This window comes from Rhinopithecus bieti, unplaced genomic scaffold (genome assembly GCF_001698545.2).
Source record: "Rhinopithecus bieti isolate Rb0 unplaced genomic scaffold, ASM169854v2 scaffold_11401, whole genome shotgun sequence".
Classification (NCBI taxonomy): Eukaryota; Metazoa; Chordata; class Mammalia; order Primates; family Cercopithecidae; genus Rhinopithecus; species Rhinopithecus bieti.
The window spans coordinates 2,472,733-2,494,027 of record NW_016807151.1 but is presented as its reverse complement, the minus strand read 5'-3'; the positions used below and the strand labels follow the sequence as shown (position 1 = coordinate 2,494,027).

General features: G+C 35.4%; 1 protein-coding gene across 1 annotated transcript in view; it reads left to right on the top strand.

Moving 5' to 3' along the window:
• Positions 1-21,295, top strand: part of LOC108534844 (cadherin-12-like) — a 461,181-nt gene that overhangs the window by 367,883 nt on the left and 72,003 nt on the right. Inside the window, exon 4 of the mRNA XM_017880401.1 lies at positions 13,810-13,929. Coding sequence (XP_017735890.1) covers positions 13,810-13,929 — 120 coding nt within the window. The remainder of the gene's footprint in view (positions 1-13,809; positions 13,930-21,295) is intronic.

Below are 21,295 nucleotides of genomic sequence, written 5' to 3'. Positions count from 1 at the left end.
AAATTCCTCTTCAGTTTGTGAGCCTATGAATTAACAAGTTACCTGCTTCCAAAATACAATGGTGGGACAGGCATAGGATAGACATTCCTATACCAAAGGAACAGTTAGCCAAGAAGAAAGGTGTAACTATTCTCAATTAAATCCAAAGCCCAACAGGGAAAACAACATCAAGTCTTAAAGCTAGAGAATAATGTCTGCACACGTGGGGGTAGAGTTTGGGCCCCCAAGGCCTCAGAAAGTTCAACCCCATGTCTTTGCTGGGCTTGGTATACCCAGCATATCTTAAAGGCTAGAATCATATGCCTATAGCTTTCCCAGTTTGGAGTTGCATGCTGATGGCCCTACAGTTTGGTCTCTTGAGACCAGTCCTACTCTCAGGGATCCACTATACTTTGCCTGGTTGGGGACTCTCTGACATGGTGTATTAGTCTGTTTTACACTGCTGATAAAGGCATACTGGAGACTGGGAAATTTACAAAACAAAGAAGTTTAATTGGACTCACAGTTCCATATGGCTGGATAGGCCTCACAATCATGGTGGAAGGTGAAAGGCATGTCTCCCATGGCGGCAGACAAGACAAGAGTGAGAACCAAGTGAAAGGGGTTTCCCCTTATAAAACCATCAGATCTCATGAGACTCATTCACTACCACAAGAACAGTATGTGGGAAACTACCCCCATGATTCAATGATCTCCCACTGATTCCCTCCCACAACATGAGGAAATTATGGGAGCTACAATTCAAGATGAGATTTGGGTGGGGAGACAGCCAAACCATATCATTTCACCCCTCAAATATCATGTTTGCACAATCATGCTTTCCCTACAGTCCCCCAAATTCTTAACTCATTTCAACATTAACTCAAAAGTCCACAGTCTAAAGTATCATCTGATATAAGGCAAAGTCCCTTCCGTCTATGAACCTATAAAATCAAAAGCAAATTAGTTACTTCCTAGATACAATGGGGATATAGGCATTGGGTAAATACAGCCACTCCAAATGAGATAAGTTGGCCAAAACAAAGGGGCCACAGGCCCCATGCAAGTACAAAATCCAGTAGGGCAGTCAAATCTTAAAGTTCCAAAATGATCTCCTTTGACTCCATGTCTCACATCTGGGTCACACTGATGCAAGAAGTGAGTTCCCATGGTGTTGGGTAGCCCTGTCCCTATGGCTTTGCAGGGTATAGCCTCCCTCCTGGCTGCTTTCATGGGCTGACGTTGATGTCTGAGGCTTTTCCAGGCCTATGGTGCAATCTGTCAGTACATCTGCCTTTCCGGGGTCTGAAGGACAGTGGCCCTCTTCTCACAGTTTCACTAGGCAGTGCCCCAGTGGGGACTCTGTGTGGGGGCACCCATCCCACATTTCCCTTCCAAACTGCCCTAGCAGAGGTTCTCCATGAGTGCCCCACCCCTGCAGGAAACTTCTGCCTAGACATCCAGGTATTTCCATAAATCTTCTGAAATCTAGGCAGAGGTTCCCAAGTCTCAATTCTTGATTTCTGTGTACCTGTAGACCCAATAACATGTGGATGCTGCCAAGCCTTGACGTTTGAGCCCTCTGAATCCATGACCCAGAGCTATACTTTGGCCTTTTTTAGCGGCTGGGATGCAGAGCACCATGTCTCTAAACTGCACATAGCAGAGGGACCCTGGACCAGGCCCACAAAACCATTTTTTTTCCTCCTAGACCTCCAGGTCTGTGATGGGTGGGGCTGCCACAAAGGTCTCTGACATGCCCTGGAGACATTTTCTTCATTGTCCTTGTGATTAACATTTGGCTTCTCGTTACTTATGCAAATTTCTGCAGCCAGCTTGAATTTCTTCTCTGAAAATGGGATTTTCTTTTTTATCTCATTGTCAGGCTGCAAATTTTCCAAACTTTTATGCTCTGCTTCCCTTATAAAACTGAATATTTTTAACAGCACCCAAGTCACCTCTCAAATGCTTTACTGGTTAGAAACTTCTTCCACCAGGTACCCTAAATCATCTCTCTCAAGTTCAAAGTTCCACAAATCTCTAGGTCAGGGGAAAAATACTGCCAATCTCTTTACTAAAACACGACAAGAGTCACCTTTGCTCCTGTTCCCAACAAGTTCCACATCATCTGAGGCCACCTCAGCCTGGATTTCATTGTCCATATCATTAACAGAATTTTGGTCAAAGCTATTCAACAAGTCTCTAGGAAGTTCCAAATTGTCTCACATTTTCCTCTTTTCTTCTGAGCCCTCCAAACTGTTTCAACTTCTGTCTGTTATCCATTCCAAAGTCGCTTCCACATTTTCAGGTATCTTTACAGCAGTGCCCCACTCTACTGGTACAAATTTACTGTACTAGCCCTTTTTCACACTGCTCATAAAAATATACTGGGACCTAGACAATTTACAAAAGAAATAGACGTAGTGGACTCACTGTTCCATGTGGCTGGAGAGGCCTCACAATCATGGTGGAAGGTGAAAGGACACATGGTGGCAGACAAGACAAGAGTGAGAACCAAGTGAAAGAGGTTTCCCTTCATAAAACCATCAGATCTCATGAAACTTATTTACTACCATAAGAACAGTATGGTGGAAACCATCATCATGATTCAATTATCTCCCACTGTGTCCCTCCCACACCATGAGGGAATTATGGGAGCTACAGTTCAAGATGAGATTTGGGTGGGGACACAACCATACCATATCACATGGCCTCATTCCTACAGATCTATAGGTCATTCCCATACTTGAGGCTGTCTGGGTGAGTTTGCCCCTGTGACAAATATGTGACTAGGTCCCCAGGGTTTCTGTGAAATCCTTTTAACTCTAGGTGAAGTCCACCATGGTCTTACAGCCCACTCACTCTGCATGCCTCCAGAATAAACACCATACAGCCAAGGTTTAGAGCTTGTACCTTCCAGAGTGGTTGGTCAAAGCTCCCCTGGGCCCACTGGAGCCATGGCTGGAGTGACTGAAGAGCACTTTGCCAGAATGTGGGAAACAGAGTCCCTAGATAATCCTCAACAGTGAGTCTGGGGAGGGTTGGGGGCACTCTGGGTCTATCTCTGGAAACCATTCTGCCCTCCCAGAGCTCTGGGCTTATGATGGAAGAGGAAACCTTGAGGTGTTCTGAAATGGCTTCTCTGTCTTTCATCCAGTGTTTTGAAGAATAGCACCTGGCCCCCTTCTGTCCATGGTAATCTATTTAGCAAAGGGTAGTTTGGCCACCCCCTTAGTTTGATCTCATAAACACACTTTTCACTCTTTACATGGCCAGGCTAAAAGTACTCAAAAATGTTACTTTCTGCCTTAATTTAATGTTAAGTTCTGTGTTTAAATCATTCTTTCCTCTCTCATTTTACTTCAAATGGCTTAAAGAAGCCATGCAGCATCCTAAATGCTGTGATTCTTAGATATTTCTTCTGTCGGGTATCTTAGATCATTGTTCTTAAGTTCTACTTTCCACAAAGTCCTAGGATATGAACACAATTCTGCCAAGTTATTTGCAACATGAAGTCGCTCTCTCTTTTTTTGTCACTTGCATCAATTCTGAGAAAGGTTCATGTTATTCTTCAAAGAAATTTACATTAACTCTCCTCTGGCGTGCATTCCATAATCCTGTATGACAAGGACTACCTTTATTCTAATTTCCAATATCTTGCTCTTAAGTTTGATCTGAGACTGCATAAGAGCAGCCCTTACTGTTCATATTTCCTGAACATTCCGATTACAACCACTTAAAAACTCTCTAAGAAGTTTCAGACTCTACTTACATTTCTTTTCTTCTCAGCCCTCACCAGAATTTCTCTTAATACTGTGTTCATGGTGATCTAGGTTTTTTCTAGCTTCCTCCTCTAAATTCTTCCAGTCTCATCCATTACCCAGTTTCAAAGTCACTTTCACATTTTCAGCTGTTTGTTATAGCAACAACTACAATTGGCATCAATTTTCTGACCAATTAGTCCGTTTTGTGCCGCTGTAATAGAATACCTAAGACTGGGAAATTTATCATGAAGAGAAATTCGTTTGACCTATAGTTCTGGAGGATGAGCAGTCCAAGATTGAGAAGCTTTATCCAGTATGAAACTTATTTCTGCATGATTCCATAGGAGAAGGTATAAGGACAAGAGAGAACATACATGCAAAAGAGAAAATAGCTTTTCTTCCATCTTTTTGTTGTTGTTCTCTTTTGGCTTCCAACTGATTATATGGTGCCTACCCACACTAAAGGTGGATCTTCCTCATCCAGTCCACTGACTCAAATGCAATCTTCTCTGAAAAAAACCCTTAAAGACACATCGAGGAGTAATGCTTTACCAGTTCTCTAGGTATTCCTTAATTCAGTCAAGTTGACACTTAAAATTAACTAGCACACCCTTGTTTCAATGTCTTATAATATTCCATTCCTTTGTTGCATCTTACATGCACACACACACACACAGACACTCACACACACACTTATATTCTTTTGTTTTACATTTCTCTGCTGCATAATGTCTTTTTTGTATAATAGAATGTACAATCTTTAAATTTTATTTGAAAATAAATTTCAATTTTATTTTGCATTCTTATTTGGAAAGCAACTTTAGTATATTTGTAATTCTGAAATAAGAATTCAAAAATACAATTTTCATAATTCTGTTTTATCTCTAGATCATAATGCAATGTATATACACAAGGCAAAAGCAAAAAAAAAAAAAACTGATTTGCTACATGAAATCTCCCTTTTTGTTACACGCGTCAGTTCTGAGAAAGGTTCATGTTATTCTGCAAAGAAATTTACATTAACTCTCCTGATTTGCACTCCATAAATTGGCTAAGTCTTCTTGCCTATGTGATTTTTTTAAAGTAATACTGTTTACTTTTGGTTCTACTCTCTAAATTGAAAACAGTGAAGTACATTAGAAAATTCGATATCAGCAGAACCCCCAACTTAGTATTGAAAATGACTCAAAAGATCATAGCCAGCAGGTCACTCTTTATAGAATTATGTGTATTGTATTTCTGTCTTTTCTGTGTAAAGGTCTATGCAATTACTATAAATATCTAATCAATAAACATTTATTTTGGACTTAATGACAGACCTCTGCTAGGTGCTTGGTGTATAAAGATAAATATGATATGGCCATTGGTGTAAAATTGTTTTACTATAGTAAGAAAAAACATGTACTGGGTTTTAAAAACTCAAAATATTCTAAGTGTGATGAGATGACAGAGGAGTGAACAAATGATCTCTGCCTCAGATCAGAAATGAAAGGATTCACACAAGTGACATGGACCTGGACTTCAACGGTGAGGCAAATGTCCTCCAGGTTGCAGAATCACCTGTTCAAGAGCACAGAGGCATGAAAGAGCCTCATCATAAACAGTAAATAAGTATGAGTAGTTACCGCATGGGGTCTCTGGCAGCACAGTTGGAATCTAATCTGCAAGGCACATTTGAAATCTATTCATGTCACGCTGTTCTTAGCATGTCAATGAGTTTAGATGATTTTTTAAAAAATAGGGATAGAAACTCATTAGAGCTTTATGTGTTTTTGTTCTATTTTGTTTATTTCCATTTTATTTTTGTAATCAATGAAAGTAATAGGATCAATCTTTTGAATTGGCTCAAAGACTCCGTTATTCCTATGTTAAAGGAACTGAAGGGGCTGAAGGAGAAAGCAGATAGGATTCATTTCAGCTTTCCAGTTGTGAGAAGGTGAGGACCTCAACCTGTTAAGACAATGACAGAGTGATAAAAAGCAAGAGCATATGCAATTACTGGAATATTCCTATACATATGGAAAATTTTAAAAACATTTTCTAGAGGCCATACATTAAATATAACCTGCTTATATTTATCTATTATCTATGTCTCCTACCAAGTTTATTTAATGCTCCCAGTGTAAATATACATTGAATACAAAACTGTCACACTAGAAGTAGCATGTTACAAAATAAATAATTATGTAACATACTTTTTTATTGTTCATTGAAAGTTGCATCTGGTGTATAGTATACAAATGTAAATACTTATTGATTGAAAGAAGACATGAATGAATTAACAAAATTGATTGAAAGAAGACATGAATGAATTAACAAACTCATGACTACTTTAACTGAAATTGTGAGTTAGTGGGGCTCAGTTCCACCCTCACCTTACTACCACTTTGTACGAGAATGTCTTTAAGTAAAAATAAGAATGATTTCAACATCTCTGGCCTTCAAGCATTGGATTGTAAAATGGAAACATTGTGCCAGATGATTCTTAAAATTTATCCCAAGTCTTTACATTATTAGTCTTAATTAAATCAAATAAATAAGGGATGATTACTACATGATACATAAAAGAGCAGAAGCAAGCCCTCTGTAGTTATATTATGAAATTAAGGTGGCTCGCCTGGTCTGGGCTTCAGAACCCACATGCTCGCTGTATAGAAATTCAGAAGACTAAACAATAAAACCCACATAATTTTACCAAACACAACTAAAGAATAATGGTTTTTAAGGTATATATACCACACATGCACACATAGATATAAACACATTCACACAAAAGGAAACCATTTAAAGTTACCACATAAAAATGAAACCAAATAAAAATAAGTTAGTAAAGTAAACTTTCAATAGATATAGATATAACACATGAGAAAAGTAGATTAAGAAAGAGTGCAGCTTGTACACACACACACACACACACTAGAAATGACCAAAAACCATATGCTGTTAAAGTTCAAGCATAAAATAAAAAATACAAACAATTAGGATATGTGCTAGTGAGAATGTTAGAAAATATACCTTGTTGATAGGAATGTAAAGAAGTAAAATTTCTGGTAGTCACCTTGACAATGCAGCTCAATATGTTGAATCTATATGCTTTTTGATCCAACTTTGGCAATGGTAAGAATTTACCAATAGCAGAATTGTTTGTAATAGAGAAAATAAACAAAATCCTCTTAACAAAGTGTCCACGGAAAAGAAATCGGTTAAAAATTGTGAGATGGATTTTTATGCGCTTTTATAAAATACCCATTCAGTATATTTAATGAATAAAATAAGGTTCAAGAAATTACACTGGAAAACAACAAAATTTAATCAGAGATGAAAATACTATGTAAATCAAATAGTCATTACAAATTGTAAAGTACTGCTCACTTTGTTACATTCTCAGTCAAAACATTTTTATTTTTGTTAAGCTTTCATGTAATTTTAAATTAATGCAATTGCACCATACAATAAGTATAAATTGGGTGCAAGTATACTAAGGTTCTGTTTTGTATTGGGGAAAAATTAATGTGTAGTTAGTTATATCTCTTTCATGTTAATAAAAACTGAAATACAGCTTAGTGGGTAAGTATACTAGATAGATAGAGATAATGAGATAAAGATAAGTCAATGCAGAAAGGGTAGTTAAATCCCACAGGAGTCCTAACAGTGGCCTAAAAAGTCATACATGACCATTTTCTCTGCCACCTCTTCCATCTGATTTTTGATCCACAGTGAAGGTGGCTCTGATTTTCCTGAGGTTTCCCTCAACACTTCCGGAACCTCTTTTACCCAGAGTTGCCTCTGCATGGAATTAAAACTCACAGAAGCAGTGAGTAGAATGGTGGTGTATTACGGTTCTCTACAGGGACAGAACTAGTGGATTAATGTATGTATGAAGGGGGGTTTATTAAGGAATGAATTGATTCACAAGATCACAAGTTGAAGTCCCACAATCGGCCATCTGCAAGCCGAAGAGCAAGGAAGCCAGTTCAAGTCCCAAAACTTCAAATGTAGGGAAGCCAACAGTACAGCCTTCAGTCTGTAACTGAAGGCCTGAGAGCCCCTGACAAACCACTGGTGTATGTCTAAGAGTCCAAAAGCTGAAGAACTTGGAGTCTGATATTTGAAGGCAGGAAGCATCTAGCACAGGAGAAAGATGAAGGCCAGAAGACTCATCAAGTCAACTCCTTCCACCTTATTCTGCCTGCTTTATTCCAGTTGCACTGGCAGCTGATTAGATGGTGCCCACCCAGACTGAGGGTGGGTCTGCCTCTCCCAGTCCACTGACTCAAATGTTAATCTCCTTTGGCAACACCCTCACAGACACATCCAGTAAAAATAATTTGCATCCTTCAATCCAATCAAGTTGACACTCAATATTAAGCATCACAAGTCCACCTCTTGTCAACTTTAATGCATACACGTCTCCTGAAGTCATACATAATCTCCCAATAAAGACAATAATAAGGTCATAATTACACCTACCATAATACAGCTATCCCTTGTACAGCCCAAAGCATGCTAATCCTTAATCTAAATGCTATTACAGAAAGTTAACAATACTTAATGCTGATATGAATTCAATAAATCTTGTGTCACCTGATAAAGAAAATGAAGATATTTTTCTTAGTACAAATGTATACATGCACAAACATATTCTTAACAAAATAAAGAAAAAATGTTCATGACAATTACAGTACTCATTTCTGCAACTGGTCACGTGGTCGTGGCTGGTATGGATGATGACCTTCTTCTACTACCCATTCTGTATTCCCTTTTTCTTCAGCAAGCACCTCAGCAGGTCATGTTTTCTTTTACCTGGTGGAGTGACCCAAACCTTCATTTCTGAAGAGTCTGGGCCAATTGTATCTGCCTGGATTGGGTGGTTGTAGTTTCCCATTGATCTTAATCAGAGGCCATGGTAATACTAAGAGATGCCATAAGAGATTTCGTGTATTCCACACGTACTCTTCTTTACCTCCTTTGTGGAGTAGCAAACTGATTTCATCTTGCTAATCTGGGTCAATCACACCAGCCAATGCTGTAACTCCCTTCTTAGCCTGTTGACTTAGAGTTAGCAGGAGCCCAAAGTGGCCAGGTGGCAATCTTAACTTCCAGTTTAATGGAATCGTTGTTGTATCTCCTGGTGTCAGCATTTCCCCCTCTGGAACTAAGACCACTAGGCCAGCAGAATGTAATGTCACAGAAACAGGAAGCAAGAATTTTGCTAGTGGATCACTAGGGGGTGATGGTGAGTGGTACTGTGTCCACCCTTTGATTTCTGGGTGATTCAGAGCATACACAACCTTCTGGAGAACTGATTGGATTGAAGGCAGAACCAGGTGGAGGTAATAGGATCATGGGAGCGGTTTCTCCCATGCTGTTCTCATGATACTGAGTGCATTTGCATAAAATTTGAAGGGGCTTTTCCCTTTTTGTTCAGCAATTCTCCTTCCTGCTGCCCTGTGAAGAAGGTGCCTTTCTTCCCCTTCACCTTCCACCCTGATTGTAAGTTTCCTGAGGGTTTCCCAGCCATACTAAACTATGAGTCAATTAAATCTTTTTTCTTTATAAATGACCCAGCCTTGGGTATTTCTTCACAGCAGTATGAGAACAGACTAATGCTGGTGGTTAGGGGAAACTGAGTGGGCAGACTAGGGAGATGTTGCCCAAAGTATACAAAATTTCAGTTAGATGGGAGAAATAAATTCTGGACGTCTAACACACAACATGGTGACTCCAGCTAATAGTAACGTATTGTATTCTTGAAAATTACTAGGAAAGTAGAGTTTAAGTGTTCTCACTACATAAAGTGACATATATGGAAGGGAATGCATAAGTTAATTAGCTCAGTTTAGTTATTCCACAATGTATGCATATTTCAAAACATGCTGTACACAAGAAATACATACAATATTGTCCATTAAAGAATAAATAAATTAGGCGGAAAAAGAAAATGCAAAAAAAATTATTCAGGTCTCTATATAAATGAGATTTTACAAAATTGCTTTTCCTGATTACTATATGGAAGTCTCTCACCTCGAATCTGTTTCTTCTCCCATTCCCTTTTAGATGGGATATAAGATTTCAGGAGCTGGCCTCTCAATTTTGTTCATGGTGGTTCCCTAGCATCTTGGATAGTGTGCCTAGCACTTCATATGCTCACTAACTGGAGTGGAGTAATTACAAACTATTAAATCATTTGTGCATTTGTGTCTGTGTAAATGTATTGTCTGACCATATAGGATATTACATGTATGAATTCTCAAATGTATTGTCTGACCATATAAGATATTATATGTATGAATTCTCAAAATTGAATCTAAAAGTGAAACGCCATGCTTTTATTAGTGTTTTCAACATAAATTGTACAAAAAATATTGACTTAAATTTAAATTAATTAATCTAGGTAATGTATAGCTGTTTAATAAGTCTATTTATCAGAATTTTATTATGATATGAATGTTTGTTTGCAAAACACTGAGATTACCTTATGTTATGACTATAATTTTACAACATAGAAATAAATTATGCTTTACCAAGTTGTTAATTTCCACATGTAGTTTAACATATACATATCTGTATACTAAAATGATATGTTATGAACTGACCTGAATCCTCCTGAAATTCATATGTAGAAGCCCTAACCATGAATGTGACTGTATTTGGAGATAGACCCTTTCAGAAGATAATTAGGGTTAAATAAAGTCCTAAGGATGGGTCCTAGTCCAATAGAACTTGTGGCCTTATGAAAAAAGGGGGATACACCAGAGAGGAGCTCCTCTCTGTCTCTCTGTCTCTCTCTGTCTCTGTCTCTCTCCGTCTCTCTCTCTTTCCTTCCCTTTCTCTCTCTCTCTCTCTGTCTCTCTCTCTCTCTCTCTCTCTCTCTCTCTCTCTCTCTCTCTCTCTCCGTCTCTCTGTTTGAGCACAGAGGAAAGGGAATGTGAGAACACAGTGAGAAGCTAGGAAGAGAGCTCTCATCAGAAACCCAATTTTTTTGCTCTTTGATCTCAAACTGCTTGTGTCCAAAACTATAAGAACGTAGATTTCTATTGTTTAAGACACCCAGTCTGTGGTATTTTGTTACTGTAGCCTGAGTTGAGCAATACAATATCCAAATCAGATCTCATATGAACTCTAACTCATAGTCATTTAAATGTTAGTGATCACTTATTTAGTTGGAGTTTATATCATGTGGGCATCTCCTGATGCCTCTTCATCATAGTTTTGTCATACTCAGTGATCAATTTATCTTTTCTTTGCTTTATCATAGTTTTATAACTATTTATTCCCTTTGAGTGACAGTATAAGATATAGAATTTAGTTATAACTATAAAATAACTTTTAGTGCTGGCTTTAACTGTTACTAAAAATACACTAATTTGTTACTGATCAAAGCAGTGTTATATGGGAACTTGAAGTGACTTGAAACTCTCCATTGCAAATTCTGCAGTCTGGCTCTCACCACTTATACAAGAGTGTTTTCTCTATGAGCTGCATTCTCTCTGCAGATATAACCATTTAGAGAGGTTATATTGTCATCCCCTGGATTCGAGTGATAAGAGAATAAGTTTCAAGCTCACTGCTACATACAAGACTACTTCAGATTCTTTGCAAATCATTGACTGTGTTACTTCCTTGTGGCACATTAAACATGCCCCAACCACAACCTCCTGCTCTTACCTCCTGGGTATTTAGTGTTTAATAGTGTCAGGAACAGCTGGTGTGCTATCCAAGTACTGAAAAAGGTAGTCCTCAGAGATTTTCATGCTCCAGGCAACTGACCGAGACTTCTTAATGGAAAGAGTACAAAATCTCTGTCTTTTGCATGAGTTTGGTGGCAGTCATGAAGCAGCTGACAAAACAAGCTGGTATACTGGTGTTTAACTGCATTCTTGTAAACACCCAAAAAGGCAATCTTTAAGAACTTTTGGAGAATTTATGTTGGAATCTGCTCTTTCACTAAAGAAGGATTAACTTATATTGTAATTCAGTGGACAATTATTTTTAATTCTATAGATACAACTGAAGAAATGTGATAGGAATACAGTTATTCTTGCTATCCAGTGATCCTTTTAAGTAGCACAAAGTGGGGTTGTATGAAAAAATATTTGCAACTTCGATGCATTAATGATTTCCCAATTCACTCCTTTAAATATTTGAGCTTTAAAAATAACTGACATAAACAATTTACTACAACTAATAGAAGAAAATATTTGTTCAGCATAGTGGAGGTTCATGTAAACATTAAAAACAAAAATGTAAAAGTGAAGACAATACATGTTCATCTTTGCTTTCCCCACTGTACATTGCAATGTGGTGTTAGTTTGGCAAATTTTATTAATGTTGTCACTAAATATTTCTTATTTCTCAAGTATTTTAATTTCCTATTTGTAACTAAGTATAATACTTTCCTTTTCTTCAAATATATCCAACATGTAGAACAATGTATAGTTTTTCAACTGTAATATTTATATCCAGAATTAGGGCAGCAGTGAATATTTGTAGACTTTGCCTATGTAACACATGTATAGTGGAGGGATAGTAAACATCCTGATGAATATTCTGGAGGAAAATACTGTTGGGAAGAGAGGACTTTACTCTTAATAAACTGTTGATTTCTATAGCATTACAGAAAGGTAGTTTTAATGAATGTTTAATCCAGGTACCCAATGCTTCATAGAAATAAACATGGGTCAAATTGTGATTAATGATAGTGATGATGTTGATGATGATGATGGTGATGATGATGGATAATATTAATCTTCACTCCTGACTTCCTAGTAATGTTTATCTACATTCCCTCTAAAAGTTTCTTTTCTTGGGAAAGGCTGCTGTAATATATTTTTCTTCTGTTAATAAAGCCAAGATTCACTCAACCATTTTAAAGTGAAAGACCTTGGCATTGAATGTCTACAAAAGTTATCATTTCTTACTCTTGTCACAAGTCTAACATTTATTAAAAGAAAATGGTAGAAATGAAAAAGTAATTCATTCTTTTAACTTCTATAGTAATCTAAGAAGACATAGTTTGTTCCAAATTTGTACTCTTAGAGAAAAGGCTGAATGAGTAATTGAATGAAAAGGAACAATCCTTTTTTCCCCAAACAGAACAGTTACTTTGGGTGCCTTCAACAGATTAAGGGAGTTCTACTCACTGTATAAATTTGGATGTACACATGTGTATGTGTATGTATGTATATAGATATATAGAGATATATGTATATATATACACACATATATATGTCTATTTTATTTGCTACAATTTGGGTACTTTTGATTTCACTTTGTTCTGAACTCAGAATAGTAACATTGAATAGGACGTTAGGAAGAGGTACTCCCTTTACACATTTTTAGAGACTGATTTCAATATGCTTATGAACAGATAAGGAAAACACAGAGAGAAGCTCTCCTCAACTTCTTTTAGTACAGAAAAAATGTACTCATGCCAAAAAAAATTAGGAAAACTGCAGATCATTTGATTGTTTGTGGTGTCTTCCTGTGTCACTGAATCTTTAGGTTCATTCAATCTTGAGGCAAAGAAGTGCTCTTATAGCTATTTTGCTATTCTTTATAGTTTCTCAATTTATCAAATATTCCTTTTCTAATTAAAGGCTTCCTGATGCTAGTAGGTAGTTGTTAATTTTTAAATTGCAATTGCAAATTATTTAACAACCTCTAGTGTTCAGTGCACTCTAAACCTTTTAGTCTCTCTATTGATATCCTAATCATAAAATTAAAACATCAATAGTAAGCAGATGAGATAATATAAGTGGTGTCCATGCTTTCTTTGGTGGGCCAGTCAATAAAGGTATCATGATGACTTTCATTTCAATGGTCCATCTCCTGAAAATGGACACAGCTTTTAAAATATATATTTAAAGTTGTGATTTGCACTAACAACTATATAATTGCTCAACATTTTGGTTATAATGGTTAAACTATCCTCAGTGACATCATGTACTCATGGCATGCTTGACATAGGTCAAATTCCAAAGGAAAATCGAGTCCAGCAGATAAGAGACATGACCTTGAAAAAGGTAAAACAAAAATGCTGGAGTGATATTGTCTTATTTTCCAGGTGCATATGTACTCCAGGTCAAGGCCACAGATGCAGATGACCCGACCTATGGAAACAGTGCCAGAGTCGTTTACAGCATTCTTCAGGGACAACCTTATTTCTCTATTGATCCCAAGACAGGTAAATTTTTTATTAGAGGCAACATTATCACCAGCCCTTCAAATATTTAAACTTTAATTAAATCTTGGCATGGGGAGTTGCATATTCTAATATAGCCATAAAGCTTCAGTGCAATGTGCATTAAACAAAGAAGATGGGATCTTACCTTGCTGCTGAAGAATGATTTCCATTTAAGTGAACTTTGTGTAAAATAAAACTTTTAATATATCTTTATAAAGTTCCAATTTGTTAGGTCGGTAGTCATTGTTGGTCTTTTTTAAAATTTTCAAAAGTCTACTTAAAAAAAATTCTTCCAGCTATAATAGCTTTTCATTTCATATTTATTGGATGGGTTCGGTTATATTTAGTTTTGGGCTTTAACAAGACATGGGAACATCCTGGAGCTTCTACTGCTATATATATAAGGGTTATGAATGCTTGGTTTAGATTAATAGAGACTTCTGCTTATAGTGGGAGAAGGGAGAGACTTGACAATCTTGCAATACCAAAATCATTGATTCTGTTTGCCTATGTCTTCAAATCCAGTCCCACTGTTAATTAAAAATAGCGGTTTTCAAATTCAAATATAATATGAGTAGCACACGAAGGGCAGGAGGCTATGCACGTGGAATATTTTGTCTTTCCTTTTAAATAAATGAGGCCGCTCTATTTCTAAACAATCAATATCTGAACATTGAATACTTTCCTAAGAAGACTCAGCCACGTGACCAGTGATCAAAGTAGGCCTTCCATGTCACAGTTGAAGCAGAAATCCCACAATGATGGTTATTTTGTCAATGATTATATACTACATTAGAACTTACTGCAAACTGAATTTAATATGATGTATTATGTGAACTTAAAATAATGGAAAATTTTTCTCACACTGAACTAATAAGTTACCTTTTAAAGTTGTAAATTAATTTTTAAATACCAACATGCATTTGAAAAGTATACATTTCAGACACTATACATTCAAATAAGTTAAACATTTTATAATTGATACTTCTTGAGAGGTATGTGTAAAAATCTGGTATACTAATTAGATATAAGCTAATTAACAATTATGTATTAATGTTGCCTGGAAACATAAGGTCTATTGATGTTTCTCAACAAAAATTGAAGTGCAAAATCTGCAAACTTTTTGTCAACTGAACCTGCCATTCTCTCTTAATTTCTTATCCTCCTCGTTAATCCAATAGGGGGCAGAAGTCATCAAAAAATTAAAGAACTAAAACAGGGAGTCACTCCCTTATGTAAACCTGAAAAATGGGTAGAGTGTAGTAAGGACAGCATCAGTCCTTCAAGAGATCCATTAAGAAGGGAGTATCAGTACTGAAGAGAATCCAGAATGGCTTAGGACAAAGAAGCTTCTCTGATTTGGATAGAGTTTTGGAGAATAAAAGCCAGTCTTTCAAATGTTAAAAGTGAGTGCATGATGAGAAAATTACACCTTACCATGCAAGTGATTTTTCAAGAAATATGACAGTAAAGATAAGAAAATGCTTAGCAATATCACCTAAAAGGAACTTTTGTGGTTATTTTTTAGCTGTGAAAAAAATCTTATATTTATTTTGTAGAAAAGGGGGGTAAATTGAAAAAAAAAAAGATTGGGAAAGTTGTCCAATGAAGTTTATGATCCTACAGTGTTCCAGGGGAATTAAGAAGATCTGGACAATAGGCAGAATATATGAACATAATGAGGAAAATTATCTAAAATTTTTCATTTCATCAGATGGGGCCACGATTTTTTTTTTTTTTTTTTTTTTTTTTTTGTATAGTTATATATCTTTTGAGGTTTACTATAATGGGGTAATCGACTGGAAATGGAAGTACGGACAATGCAGTTCTCTTTAATGATCTTCAGCCTATGGAGAATATTCTGAGAGGCAAGAGGAATAAAGAATGAGAAAAGTATGTGATAGAGATTGGTGAAGAAAGAGATATTAAAGATCACTCATTGGATTACAATGATACATCTATAAAGTAGGTGGTTTATATACCTCAGAAATAAGAGTGAGTATTCTCTTAGAGAGAATTAAGGACTTAACTTAAGCATTTAATATGGTAAAATTAACTGTAGATGAAACCATATCTAACCCTTTAAAAAGCAAGATACAATCAACAAAGATACATTAATATTAAACGTAAAGAAATGGGTTAAGAATGTAAATTGTTATGGTCAACTGAATACAACAACTTATGAGCCAAAAAGTACTCTTCCCTTTGATTTCCTTGGCCAATATCAACTTTCAATATGTTTAGTATCTTTAAAAAGTTGTTTTTACCATACGTATGTGGAATATGTAAGTAACTTTTATAATTTGTATTTATGTACTATATATGTTATTTTTAGAACTAGTGTGAAACAATTCTTCGTAAGCTTTGTAATAGATTTTTGAAGCATTGATTTTCACTGGAGACAAGAAGTCCTTGATATTAACAATGCTAGACACTGGCAGGGAAAGAGTGATGAGTGAAGACTTCATTAAGAGAATGAAAACTAGCTCTTCATGCAAGAACATCAGAAGACTTTTTGTCAAATTTTATTCACCTTGGGGGGATGGTAGATAAGGTAATCAAAAATCAAGGTAATTGCACGTTTTCAGAATGTCTCCATTTGTCCAGCGCATATGGCTTCCCTTTATGATTTCTTTGCTGTTATTAAATAAAATGCATGAAAACTAATATATCTGAAATTTTCCACATTTGAGGTGTAGGAAAAACAGCTTAAACAAACTCTGAAAGTTTCATCCAAAAACCTCTGGTGTGCCTAAATATTTATGAAGAGATAAAGAGGATCATTTGTGTTTATTTGAAATGAGAACATAAAAGATTTCTGTATTGATACTGCTGTTTGCAAACATTCCCAGCATCTCTTTAAGTGGCTATGGCAAGGTTTATTTCTTAAACACTATAAATTGATAATTCTAAACAGTATAAACTCATTTTTCCATGAAATAAAACAATAATTATGTTCTTTAAAAATCATTGCTTCAACAACTTTTTGTCTTACTATGAAATAGTTTACTCTGGTTAAAATCCAAAATGCTTCATTTATATGCTTTAGATGATTAGTAATGCCATTTCAAGCATCAACATGTAGCTACTTATAACATTACACAATTATCTTTATTTATGCTACATTTATAAAGCATTTAAATGTTTCTATTAACATAAACATATTGTATTATTTTATTATATAAAGTATTTCACTTAATGTTTATAAAATATTTATAAACCTCTATAATCTACAAAACATTAAATGAGAGCAAAAATATTATAATATTTAATTCAGTGATTGAAATCAGGATGCTGAACATCTCAATAGTTTTGATAATAGAGTAGCTCCATTTAAGAAAACAAATGTTAGTATAAATGATGAACACTTATGTCTTAATTTATTATTAAAATTCTGTTAATGCATTTAAATTTTCCCTAAATGATTCTAAATAACTAGTCTGAGTTCAGTAACTAGGTTGCCATATTTCACATCATATGGTAATGGTATGCTGTATTCTAAATGATCTAAGCTCTACTTGAGAATACATTAATTTTATTTTACCTCAATATCCTCTTGTTAATCTATAAAATTGTTTTTTTCCTATCAAGGTAAAATATACACTATATAAAATTGACCATTTTTACCATTTTAAGTGGACAATTCAGTTGCATTAAGTACGTTTACATTTTTGTCAAACCATTACACCATGTAGCCAAAACATTTCCCTCCATATCTCTTAATTTACATGTATTGTCAAAAATAAATCCTTTACAAATGATCATTTTACACGTTTCTACATGTATTTATAGAAATTCATATTAAAAAAACAATTGAGTGAGAATAGAGTTGCAGGAGATACTTTAAAAGTTTTTTATTTCCTGTTCTGATATTTCTTGCTGTGTGATCCTGTTCTAAATTCTGCTTAGGGAAACATGATAAAGTTTGCCCACATGACTAATACTTTCCCAAGACTTTTGCTCTTGAGTCTATCAACCTTTCATTCAGAGATAATTATCTTCAAGTCTATCTCCCAACGAAACCACCTCCTATAGCTTGACCGATATTATTCTTGTATGTCTTCTAAAATATGTTGGTGTTATAAAAGCTTCCTATTAAAATTAAAGCATGGGCCAATAACTTTATATTTTGAGCTAACACTTTATGATACTATACACATACTTATGCTTATGACTTGAACATTCTTTTAAAAAATTTATTTTGTGTATCCCATATTATAACATGATGTTATAAGAGATACACACACACATAATAAATGGTTACTATAGTAGAACAAATTAACTTACGCATCATCTTACTAATTCATTCTCCCCCAACTGCCCCAGGCTCCTCCTCATGGCAAAGAGAGTTATAATCTACTCATTTAGCAAAAATCCTAAATACAATACACTATTATTAACTCTAGTCCTCATGTTGCACATTAGATCTTTTAACTTGTTTATCTTGTATTTTTGCTATTTTGTATTCTTTGACCTACATCTCCCCATTTTCTCTCCCATAACCTGACCCTTATAGTCTGTCTTTTATTCTTTACATATTTTACCTTTTTTTAGATTCCACATATAAATAAGATCACACAATATTTTTATTTATGTGCCTGGCTTATTTCACTTAGAACACTATCCCCCAGGCCAATCCATGTTGTGGCAAATGGCAGGATCTCCTTTTTAAAGGTTGAATAGTATTCCATTATATATGTATACCACAGTTTCTTATTCTGTTTGTCCACTGATGAACAGCTACAATGTTTTCATATGTTGACTATTGGGAATAACGTTGCAATAAGCATGAAAGTGCAGATATCTTTATGAGGTGATAATTTCATTTCCTTCGGGTATAGACCCAGAAAGGGGATTGCTGGGTCACTTGGGGATGGAGCAATCTTTTGATATTAATTCAGAATAAAATCTGTAGAACTGAGTAAGACATCTCAGTTGGTGCTAGTGAAAGAAATTATATCTTCTTTCTTTAAGCGCAAAATAAAAGAGTCTTTTCCTACACAGTGAAGTAACTCTTTTAATACTTTTTGCCAGAATGAATAAGTCGCCAGAGAGCATTAAGGCAAGAATTAATGATGGGATAGCAAAGCAAGGAAATCAAAAGACGCTAATAATAATAAGGAAAGAAAACTGTGTCAAGAAAATAAATAGTTATTAAGATAAATCAGCACATATTGTTACCTATTTTGTAATATTATGATTGTGTAGTCAAATTCCATGCCCAGGAATGCATTGCAGGCCATCATTTTCTTGTATTCTGCATTGTCAGACTTCAAGTAGATTCTGGGTGAGTTCCATGTACTTTATTTTAGAAATCATGAGATGAACACATCAGCAAAAAGAACTAAGAATGCTGGGCTTGAAAAGAAAATATTCCAGACGGATGTGATATATACCTTTAGCAAGTTGTAGAGCTGTCATGTAGAAGAGGAACTAGATGTATTCTGTGCTGCTTGAGATGAGAAGAGCTATCAATGCATATTGTGAGTTACAGGAAGAAAGAAGTCTAGCTCCATATATATACATATGTATAAAAAGATAAGAAAAATACCATACATAAGAGTGATAACTCATTAGATTGTGAGTTTCACATTACTGGATGAGTTAAAGCAGATGATGAGTAATGAACTGGTGGTGTTGGATTTGATTATGTCATTTGATGCACATGTATCTATAACATATGACCTCACAGGTCCTTTGTTATCGGGAGACTAGGATGAATCAAGTAGATCATCAGGTAGATCCCTGTCTAGTAGGGTTAGCTCATGAGGTCTTCAGAAGATTGTATGTGAGTTTTCTGGTATATCATTTTCTGATACATAATGCTACTATGGGACACTAGACTGACTGAAGGGATGAGAGCTTCCGGAGGAAAGAGCTCCTGGAGGAAGTGACTCATAAGTCCTATAAGAGAGTTAAGGCATGGTACAGTTAGGAAGTTGGACAATATGGCCTCTAAATTTCTTACTGAAGATAACCTGATAACTCTTCTTGTCCTTCAGATACATTAGCAAAAAGTTTAAAAACTCATATACCTAATCTGTGCAATGATGAACATAACATTTGAATAAATATTATTCAGGAATGTACTTGTATTTTCTAAAAATCCATTTTACATTTTAGGCTAATTTAAGACTAAAATGAAATGAAACTTGGTAACTTTTCACAAAAAATAATGCAGAATCTGGTCTCTCATAACTTTAATATAACTGAGCCATGGAATTGAAAACAGAAACTTATATTCTCACTGCTGAAGTTAAGTTTTGAATACTATCGTTACTCTTTTTATCCTTCAACTTATTAGCTATCTCTAACATACTTGTGCATTAAAATACTGTTTTTAATGTTTCCTCCAAATCTTTATTAAAAACAGTTAATGATGACTTGGTAAACACTGGAATCGATATTTAACTAGGAGAGATCTCTTTCAAGTCTAATCAACAACATTTTCGTGATACGATAGCTATAATACTCCTAGGTAAATACTAATAACCCCACCTTCAAAATTACATCATGAGTTATTTGGGTCAATAATGATCAAGGTTACAAGAAATATGTTAAATCATAATCTCTCTTGAAGGATAAACACTTATTTTCCATGTGTTACCTCAGCTAGTATTATGCATTACTTTACTTATTTTACTAATATTTATTGAGTGCCTACTATATGCCTGGCATTCTGCTAGCTAGCTATTTTCCTGGGAAGAAAAAAATCAAGCAAAAGTCCCTGCCTTCATCAACATACATTCAATTTGGGGAAACATAAAGCAAACAGAATAAACAACGGAAATATACAGTATTTTCAATAGCCTAAAGACTAAGGAAGGAATGCTAAAGTAGAGAAAATAATATGAAATATTAAGGAAGAGTATGTATGGTAGACAGAACAATGATTGCCCAAGTATGTTCATGTCCTAACCCTCAGGACCTGTGAATATGTTACATGACAAAGAAGAATTAAGGTTCTAATCACAGATAGTGGAGATGAGGTGATTATTCTTATTATATGGATAGACTCTGTGTAATCACAAGGGTTCTTGTAAGCAGAAGAAAGATGCAGAAGGGTCAGAGTCAGAAAAAGATGTGAAGATGCTAAGCTGTTACTGCCTTAGAGGAAGGAGGAAGGAGGTCAGGAGCCAGGGAGTGCTGCCATCACCTAGAAGATGAAGAGCATTTAGAAAAAAATCACAGCCCTACCCATACCCTGCCCCATGTTGACCTCCTAACATCTAGAATTGTAAGATAGTAAGTTTATGTTGTTTTAGGCCGGTAGGTTTGTGGTAATTTGTTACAGAAGCAATCAGAAATTAATTTAGAAAGAAATTTTGGATAGAATGGCCAACACAGTCCTGTGAAGATGACTTTT